The sequence below is a fragment of the Propithecus coquereli genome, unplaced genomic scaffold (assembly GCF_000956105.1).
Source record: "Propithecus coquereli isolate 6110/MARCELLA unplaced genomic scaffold, Pcoq_1.0 Scaffold409, whole genome shotgun sequence".
Taxonomy (NCBI): domain Eukaryota; kingdom Metazoa; phylum Chordata; class Mammalia; order Primates; family Indriidae; genus Propithecus; species Propithecus coquereli.
In genome coordinates this window covers 409,954-419,528 of record NW_012149830.1, presented here as the reverse complement: position 1 = coordinate 419,528, position 9,575 = coordinate 409,954, and the positions used below count along the sequence as shown (strand labels likewise).

General features: G+C 58.5%; 1 protein-coding gene across 3 annotated transcripts in view; it reads left to right on the top strand.

The window, feature by feature from the left end:
* Positions 1–9,575, top strand: part of MYO1C (myosin IC) — a 23,042-nt gene that overhangs the window by 4,136 nt on the left and 9,331 nt on the right. For 2 of the 3 annotated variants that reach the window (XM_012653029.1, XM_012653031.1), the window contains exons 2-14: positions 3,234–3,389; positions 3,510–3,625; positions 4,185–4,383; positions 4,464–4,544; positions 6,324–6,503; positions 6,585–6,683; positions 6,873–6,986; positions 7,074–7,145; positions 7,523–7,642; positions 7,762–7,844; positions 8,069–8,174; positions 8,290–8,370; positions 8,632–8,723. In XM_012653029.1, coding sequence (XP_012508483.1) covers positions 3,234–3,389; positions 3,510–3,625; positions 4,185–4,383; positions 4,464–4,544; positions 6,324–6,503; positions 6,585–6,683; positions 6,873–6,986; positions 7,074–7,145; positions 7,523–7,642; positions 7,762–7,844; positions 8,069–8,174; positions 8,290–8,370; positions 8,632–8,723 — 1,499 coding nt within the window. Of the gene's footprint in view, positions 1–1,774; positions 1,921–3,233; positions 3,390–3,509; positions 3,626–4,184; positions 4,384–4,463; positions 4,545–6,323; positions 6,504–6,584; positions 6,684–6,872; positions 6,987–7,073; positions 7,146–7,522; positions 7,643–7,761; positions 7,845–8,068; positions 8,175–8,289; positions 8,371–8,631; positions 8,724–9,575 lie in introns of those variants that run through there. The other variant, XM_012653030.1, reaches the window with a different exon arrangement.

Below are 9,575 nucleotides of genomic sequence, written 5' to 3'. Positions count from 1 at the left end.
GCCCTCCAGCCCCTCCCCTCCGCCCCCGACTGGCTGGAGCGGAGCCCAGTGTCCCCACCGCAGGGGTGGGGAGAAAGCCGAGCTCCTGGTAGGCGCTCTCGGGACCCTCTGCCCCCAGTCTTCTGAGGCACTCCTCTTTCCTGGGTGGGCTGGGCTGCGTCGCCTCCTGGGTTTTAAACCTGGGGCACCGCAAAGGGTGCCTCCCCGCCGTGAGCCCGCTCCTGCCCGCGGCGTTTAACGCACCCTCTCTCCGCTCCCGCCCGTCTCAGCTGCGCGCTGCCGCACCCAGTCCCCTCGCCCCCTCCAGCGGGCCCCATCTCCCAGCTGGCGTCCCCCCCGCGGGATCCCCCGAGCCGCGGCTCCGGCCAGGCTGTTGTACTTTGAAGTAATGAGCCTTCCCCGTGAGGACGCAAGCCCGCACCTGCCACGGCCTCACCCCTCCCCGGGGAGCCCATGTCCCAGGCGCCGGGGCTTTGGGTCCCAGCTCTGCCTTTTATCCGGTGGGACAAGTCAGTATCCACCTTCCTGTGCCTCCCGTTCCTTATCTGTCTAGTAGGGGACAGGTAAAGTGCCTTCCAGCTCTGTGTAACTGGCAGACACGCCTGCCTGAGGGGAGTTCCCTACTAGATGAGACGCGGGACCCGCCTGACCCGGGCCTGGCTCTTAGTAGGTCTGCCTGGAAGGACGTGTGCAATGAGTGTCTGGCGGAGAGAAGGGAGGGGGAGAGGCGTTTACAGAGGGCCTGGGAAGTGCCTTAGCGCGTTATCTTAGGCTACCCAACCCACACTTTTAGGCAAGTATCAGCCTCATTTTAACGATGAAGAACAGGCTCCGAAAAGTTAAGTGACTTGCTCAGTCTTGCTGCTAGTAAGAAAAAGCCAAGCCTTTTGCAAGCACTAGACATCACCATCCCCACCAGCAGTGGGTTACGAGCTAGAGTTCGCCCCCAGGCCAAAGGAGGCTGGTGCGTCCAGGGAGCCCAGCGAGGGCGGGGCTGCTGGAGGCTGGTCTGGGGAGAGGGAGGGCGTCCTGGGCAAAGGATGTGGAGGGATCCAGAGGGATAAGAGAGGAGAGCGCCCTCCAGAGGAAGGAGAGAGGGGAGGAGCCCCTGGGGCACAGAGGCCCGAGCGGAGTGTCGGAGATGGGAGAGCTGGGTGTTGGCCCCATATGCCGTAGGTCGTACGCGAATTTCCAGATGGGAAACTGAGACCTTCAGGTGCGCTCGTCAAGGGCACCATGTGGTCGTCCCTGTTCTGGAGCGCGCGCTCCGTGCTGACAAGGGAACCTAAAGAGATTTGCGGGGGGCTTAAAGTGTCGGGGCCCGCCCCCCAGAATGTGTATGGGGGTGGACAGTGTCCTGCACCGAGGCTCCGCCCGCCCGCCCTGGCGCGCCGGCCGTATTTGGACATTTCGTTCTATTTTTAACTTTGCCTGGACTCGAGGTTGGGGGGGGAGGGAAATCCTTCTTCCTCTGGGATCCACCGGCCTCAGCCCCTGTCTCTTGCCTGGCCTGGCCGTGTAGTGTAGACACAAGCCCGGAAGTGGGTTCCGGGTCCGTATAGACGCGGCGGCCGCGCGGGTTCCGGGCTCCACCCTGGAACCAACGACGTCCCTCCAGGAAAACCTGACTCAGGCGGAGCCCAGCCCGGCGGGGAGCCCCACCCCCGGCCCAAGGGCCCCCTTAAGCCCCTTCCCCAACCCCACTAGCTAGAGAGGGACCCTGAGTCCTGGCCCAGAGGGGGGCGGGGGAGGTCGGGGAGTCCCGCGCTTCTGAGGCCTGCGGAGGGGGCGGTGCGGGGGGCGGGCTGGCCCCTCCCTCGCTGACGCCGCCGCCGCCGCCACCGCCGAGCCCCGGACCGAGAGCGCGGGCAGCGGAGCGGGGCGCCAGGCCAGTCCGGCAGGATGCGCTACCGGGCGTCGGTGAGCCAGGGTGGCGGGCAGGGCTGGGGTCCTGGGTGTCCCTCCCTGCCTTGCGGCTTCGCCTTGGCCCAGCCAGGAAGCGGGCGCGGCCCAGGAATTTCGGGTGGAAAAACGTCCCGGAAAGTTGCAGGAGGAGGAGGCCGAGGAGGGGAGGGCCGCTTGGACCCTGGGCTGGACGATTAGCTCCTGGGGACTCCTGAGAACACCAAGACCCCTCACCCGAGGACCCAGGGGCGGGGACTGCGGCCAGATTTGGCAGCAGCTTTGGGGCGGGGTTGGGGGGGCGGTGAGGGACAAGCCCGGGAGAGGCAGGCCCCCAGCCCGGAGGAGTGCCCCAGGCCAGAGATCTGGGGCCATCTGTGGTCAGAGGATACCTGGTGGCCTCTTCGGGATCCACACCCCACCACCACCACCACTTTGCTCCTCTCTGACCCTTGACACTCTTAGTGTCAATTTTCTAGAGCCCCCAGACCCTTTTTGGAGAGGGTATCGCAGCTCTGATTGCGGGGCTGAGCCTACAGGACCTGGAGGCAGCTGGCTTTCTATGGTAAAACTCCCACCCCTTGAGGCTTCTCAGGACTCTCAGGGGAGATGGTGTCTGGGAAGCCCCGCAGCTGGAGGGGAGGGAGTGGCCCCAACTACAGCGGGGAAGGGCCACCCCCTTCTGGAGTGGGTGTTGAGCCCAGCTGGGGTGGGAGGCCCGCTGGGGGAATCCCTCTTCTGTAGTCTGGGGGTGGCCTCTTCCTTGGTGCTAAACACCCTGAACCTGGAGATTTGGGTGGGTAGCGTTGGGAGAGCTGGCCCCACCCTGCCTGCAGAATTCACTCTGCGACATTTGTCCTCCAAAGCACCTGTCACACGTGGCCCAGAGCTAAGAGACCTGAGATTACCTGGTCTAACAACTCCTCCTCCTTGAGGAGGAAGCAACCCCCAGAGAGGAGGAGATTTGTCCAAGGTCAACAGAGCATTCTTTCTGCTACTCCAAGGTGTTCCTTCTCCTGACCCCGCTTCTCCACACAAAACCAGTGCCTCCCTGGATCCCGTGGCCGTGCCCCCAAGTCCTCTGCATTCTGTAGGCTCCAGAATCTTGTGTCCAGGTCCCATGTGCCACACATGGCTTCTAGTCTGGGTATCTGTGTCCTCAGTGTCCATGGGCCAGCATACTGAGACCCAGGCCCTCTGTACCCAGCATGTTCCATGTCTCGTGTCCAAGCCCCGTGCCACATGTCCCTGCTTCCCGTCAGTCCTGCAGGCATAGTGGCATTACCTTACCCTGATGGCTCTGACCCTCTTCCATGGCCCATTCTCTGCAGGCTCTGGGCAGTGACGGGGTGCGGGTGACCATGGAGAGTACACTGACCGCCCGTGACCGGGTGGGGGTACAGGATTTCGTGCTGCTGGAGAACTTCACCAGTGAGGCAGCCTTCATCGAGAACCTGCGGCGGCGGTTCCGGGAGAACCTCATTTACGTGAGGCCGGAGTGGGGAGAGGGCTAGGGGTGCTGGGGGTCACAGACATGGGCCGAGGGTTACTCTGAGGTAGCAGGGACCTCTGGGACAAACTTTTGACCCTCCTCCCCCAACCCCCAGACCTACATTGGCCCGGTCCTGGTCTCTGTCAACCCCTACCGCGACCTACAGATTTACAGCCAGCAGCACATGGAGCGTTACCGTGGCGTCAGCTTCTACAAAGTGCCACCCCACCTGTGAGTGGCCCCCAGCCCTCCAAGAGTGACTCCCCCATCTCTGTCTGAGATGGCCCCACCTGACCCTCACTCTAACATGACCCCTGACTTCCCACTTTGGTGAGTCACTATTCACATCTGTGAGGAGTCCTGTAATCTCTCACCCTAGAGTAACCTCAGTCTCCACCAGAGGTGACTCTCTCAGCTCCATCTGGGTGGGACCCTCAGTTCCTCCTCCCCTCACACCCATGACTTATTGCCCAACTGTACCTGGGCATGGTCCCCCAACCTTCATGACCCCTGACCCCCACCTACAAAGACCTCCCAACCCTACCTGTGAGTGACCCTGTCAGTCCTTCATCTGAGCATGGCCCCTCCTGAATGGTGAAGGATCTCCCTTGATCCACACCTACCAGGGACCCCCATCCCCACCCTCCAGGGTAAGCCCCCACAGGGGAACTCCCACCCACAGGGGAACTCCAACCAGATATGGAAGTGGCCCCCCGAGTCCTACCCGTGGGACTCTGCCACCAGGGCCCTCCACCCCTGCAACTGCCTGATGAGCCTCTGTCTGCCTCAGGTTCGCAGTGGCCGACACTGTGTACCGAGCACTGCGCACGGAGCGCCGGGACCAGGCCGTGATGATCTCCGGGGAGAGTGGCGCAGGCAAGACGGAGGCCACCAAACGGCTGCTGCAGTTCTATGCAGAGACCTGCCCAGCCCCTGAGCGGGGCGGTGCTGTGCGGGACCGGCTGCTGCAGAGCAACCCAGTGCTGGAGGTGAGGGTACAGCAGCATCTGAGGGGATGGGGGGGCAGGGAGAGAATGCCAGGCGTCCCTCATACCCCGTACACTCCTAGGCCTTTGGAAACGCCAAGACCCTCCGGAACGATAACTCCAGCAGGTTTGGGAAGTACATGGACGTGCAGTTTGACTTCAAGGTACCTGTGGGTGTGGCAGGGCGGGAGAAGGGGTGCTCCCATTCGGCAGGCTCAGTATGTGTTGAGTGCCTGCTATGTGCCAGGCACTGATCCGGATACTGGTGGTTTGGCAGTGAAGCAGACAGAAACCCTGCCTCCCGAGGTGATGAGACAGTAAACAGAAAAATAATAATCTAGGCCATGGCAGAAAATAAAATAAGGTAAAGGCTGGGAGGCAATTGCAATTTTAAGTAAGGCAGATAGGGTAGGCCTCACTGAGAAGGTGGCATTTCAGTAAAGGCTTATGGCAGACAGAGGAGCGAGCTGTGCACATACCCAGCGGGGAGAGAGTCCAGGCAGCAGGGGTAGCCAGCGCAAGGGCCCTGAGGTGGGGTGCCACTCGATGTGTTCACAGACAGCAAGGAGGCCACAGGGGCCAGAGAAAAGAGCAAGGTAGGCCGGGCACAGTGGCTCATGCCTCTAACCTTAGCACTCTGGGAGGCCAAGGCAGGAGGATTGCTTGAGCTCAGGAGTTCCAGACCAGCCTGAGGAAGAGTGAAAACCCTTCTCTACTAAAAATACAAAAAATTAGCCGGGCATGGTGGTGCATACCTGTAGTCCTAGCTACTTGGGAGGCTGAGGCAGGAGGATCGCTTGAGCCCAAGAGTTTGAGGTTGCTGTGAGCTATGCTGACTCTTTCTCAAAAAAAAAAGGAAGGAAACTGAACCCCCCTCCTCACTGCCCCCCTTAAACAAAATTAAAAGAAAGAAAGAGAGAAAGAAAGAAGGAAAGGAAAGGAAAGGAAAGGGCAAAGGTCTGGGGAAGGTGAGGCCAGATGGTACAGGCCCTTTTGGGTCTTTGCAAGAACTTTTTTTTTTTAAACTCTGAGTAGAAGGGGAGTCACTGGAGGGTTTTGAACAGAAGTGTGTCGTGATCTGAGTCTCTTCTTAAAAAGATCACTCTGGCTGCTCTGTTGGCAATAGATGGCAGGGGAGCCAGGCCAAGCCAGGAAACCGGTTGGGGGCTGACGTAATAATGCAGGTGACAGATGACGGGGGCTCAGACCAGTGTGGTGGCAGTGATTGGATTCTGGATGTTTTGAAAGTTAAGGCTGCAGGATTGGCTGTCTGATTGGATGTAGGGGACAGAAGAAAAAGAGGCTTCCGTTTGAGGAGGGGGAAGATGAGGAGTTGAGTTTCAGGCCTGTTGAGTTGGAGATGTCTGTGAGGCACCCACATGGAGATGCCAAGTAGATGGAGTTGAATCTCCCTGTTTCTTGGATTAAGAAACTGAGGCCAGGCCGGGCGCAGTGGCTCACGCCTGTAATCCTAGCACTCTGGGAGGCCCAGGCGGGTGGATCGTTTGAGCTCAGGAGTTCGAGACCAGCCTGAGCAAGAGCGAGACCCCGTCTCTACCAAAAATAGAAAGAAATTAATTGGACAGCTAAAAATATATATAGAAAAAATTAGCCGGGCATGGTGGCGCATGCCTGTAGTCCCAGCTACTTGGGAGGCTGAGGCAGGAGGATCGCTTGAGCCCAGGAGTCTGAGGTTGCTGTGAACTAGGCTGCCACCACGGCACTCTAGCCTGGGCAACACAGTGAGACTCTGTCTCAAAAGAAAAAAAAAAGAAACTGAGGCCAGAGGGGGTATCGTGCCTGAGCCTACACAGCTAGTGGAAGCACTGGAATTAGAGCCTAGGTCTGCCCAACTCCCAAGCCCAGGAGTGCAGAGGAGAAAAGGGAAGATGGGCTCTATTCTCCAGCCTGTGACCAATCCCTGTGCCCTGTCCTGCCCACAGGGTGCCCCTGTGGGTGGCCACATCCTCAGTTACCTCCTGGAGAAGTCTCGAGTGGTACACCAGAATCACGGGGAGCGGAACTTCCACGTCTTCTACCAGCTTCTAGAGGGGGGTGAGGAGGAGATGCTACGCAGGCTGGGCTTGGAACGGAACCCCCAGAGCTACCTGTACCTGGTGAAGGTGAGTGGCTGGCAGGTAGGGCAGGTGCCACACAGGGGGCCCAGTGCCAGGGCTGGCAACCCAGCTGTGCCCTTCCTCCAGGGCCAGTGTGCCAAAGTCTCCTCCATCAATGACAAGAGTGACTGGAAGGTTGTCAGGAAGGCTCTGACGGTCATCGACTTCACTGAGGACGAAGTGGAGGTGAGGCCTCTTCTGGGGACCCTCCCTTTTTTCCTGTCATACCCCAAAGGTCTCCTTTTACTTTTAAAACCCATTTCCACTTCTGGCCCCTCCTCCTCTCAAACACTTCACCTGCTCCTTGCTCATCTCACCATCCATCTCTTGGGGCTCTCTGCCCCCCTCCTTACCTGTCCCCACCTGCTCTCCCAGGACCTGCTGAGCATCGTGGCCAGTGTCCTACATTTGGGCAACATCCACTTTGCTGCCGATGAGGAGAGCAATGCCCAGGTCACCACTGAGAACCAGCTCAAGTACCTGACCAGGGTGAGTGGGGTGGGCAGAGGGCAAGGGGCAGGGTGGCAGGGGCAAGGGGGGTGCAGCCTCACCACACCCACGCCCCACCCTTGGCAGCTCCTCGGAGTGGAAGGCTTGACGTTGCGGGAAGCCCTGACACACAGGAAGATCATCGCCAAGGGCGAAGAGGTGAGGCCCAGCCTTTGCTTCCCCAGCTGGTGGGGCACCACATGTTCCAAGGCAGCCCTCCCACTCCCATCATTCCCCCTTCCCTGGAGGGCTCAGAGAGGCACAGCAAGCTGGCCAAGGTCACACAGGAAGCGGGACAGAGTTGGGCTGGAACCAGACTCTCACCTTGGGAATGAGGCCTCTTGCCCTTGTGCCATCTTCTCTCTGGTGTGGTTACTCAGTGCTCCCCTGGCATCCCTCTACCACCACCCTCGGCTCACTGGAGCTGGGAGGGGAGGGTGGTCACAGTCTCCTGGTCTTCTGCCTGAGCCAGAAGGGAAGGTGAGATGCAAAACTGTCTGTGGCGTTCATCTCCTTGTCGCATCCTACGCTGGCAGCTCCTGAGCCCACTGAACCTGGAACAGGCTGCATATGCACGAGACGCTCTTGCAAAAGCCGTATACAGTCGCACCTTTACCTGGCTGGTCGGGAAGATCAATAGGTCACTGGCCTCCAAGGTGAGGCTCGGTCCATGCTGCTCCCAAAGCTGGCAAGGACGGCGGTCCAGGGAGGCTCAGGGCTGGAGCAGGGGGTGGTGAACAGTGGGACCCACGCTCTCGGTTACGGCTGGCCCTAGGACGCTGAGAGCCCCAGCTGGCGGAGCACCACGGTTCTTGGGCTTCTGGACATTTATGGCTTTGAAGTGTTTCAGCACAACAGGTCAGTGCCACCCTTACCTTCTGCCTGTCTCTTCTCCTGTCCCCCCATCCTGGTCCCTCTCTTCTGTCCCCCACCCTCAATCATTCCTGCCCAGTGACTCCCCCAGCCAGCCTGGGTCCTGCTCTGTGTTCTTACTTTATCTGCTCAGGGGCCTCGTCCTGTCTTTTCCCTCTCCTGTTCTGTGTCCCCTTGAGCTACCATGGGCTTTTCTCTTTCCCGCACAGCTTTGAGCAATTCTGCATCAATTACTGCAACGAGAAGCTGCAGCAACTCTTCATCGAGCTGACGCTCAAGTCGGAGCAGGAGGAATACGAGGCAGAGGGCATCGCGGTGCGTGCAAGCCTGCGGGTGCCCCCATGTACCACAGGGAACCCAGGCATCGGGGACCCCCGGGAGAAGGTTCTAAGACCCCACGATGATGCCTCCCCTCCCTTTTCCCCCTCAGTGGGAGCCTGTTCAGTATTTCAACAACAAAATCATCTGTGACCTGGTGGAGGAGAAGTTCAAGGGCATCATCTCCATTTTGGTGAGTGCTTGGCTCCTCCCAAGGCCTCGGGCTGGGATCCGGCTGGGAGGATGTCCCCCCATCCATCCCCTTTCTCTCCAGGCTGGTCCACAGAGGGCCAGAGTTTGGGGATGAGCAGGGATAGGGCAGGGCTGTGTGTGGAGGGTGGGGTGAGGTGCTGGCCCAGTCTGGAAGCTGTCTGTGGGAGGCTCGCTGCATGGTGCCCCAATCTTCTCTGCTCTCGGGCGCCCATACATCCCTCCCTCTGTGCCACACTCCCAGGATGAAGAGTGTCTGCGCCCTGGGGAGGCCACAGATCTGACCTTCCTGGAGAAGCTGGAGGACACAATCAAGTACCATCCGCACTTCTTGACGTGAGTGGGCTGCAGGGCTGCTTAGGGTGGGGGCCCACGTGGGGCAGAGGCTGTGGAAGGCGGGGCCCGTCCACAATCCCAAAACACCAGCCACAAGGAGATGACCAGGGGAGGTGATAAGGTAAGTATGGCTCTTGTGCATCCAGAAAGTAAGAAGCTAGTAGCATGGCTTCCTTCTCATGCTTTTTCGAAAATAAAACTTGCTAGGATTTTTTAGCTCCCTTATTTGGAATTTGCTTTTTCTTTAAGGAATCTCCTAACACAGGGAGGGGTAGAAACAAGCACCTCTGCCCCAGCTTGGTCCTACATATTTTATGCACATCATCTCTTAACCTGCAGTGACCCTTTCTGGAGGTGTTCTTGGTGTTCTTTCCATTTTACTGAGACTCAAAGAGGCCAAGGCATTTGCCCAAAGTTATCTCACATCTGGGTTGCAGAGCTGGGGCTCAGTCCCAGGGCTGTCAAATGCCAAAGCCCTGAGTATTTTTTGCTTATTAGTATAATAAAAACTTGTTTCTGATTACAAAAGTGATACTGCTCATTAGAGAAAAGTTGGAATGTGTGCAAAAGCCACTTGTAATCCTGTCACCCAGAGGTCATCCCTGTTAACAATGTGAGGCATTTCCTTCCTGCCTTTTTCTATACATTTTTTTTCCACAGTCGAGAACTTGTGTATAAGGCTCAGGATAATGTTATATCATCAAACAGAAAATGTTCCTCAAAACACTTCCTCCAATGGCTCTAACCCACGGGTACTCCAGGGTTCTCACCCAGCCTTCGGGGGCCCCTGGCCAGCCCCCAGGTTTCTATTGCAATTACCAAGGCTGCCACAGACATCTCTATGCCTTAAAT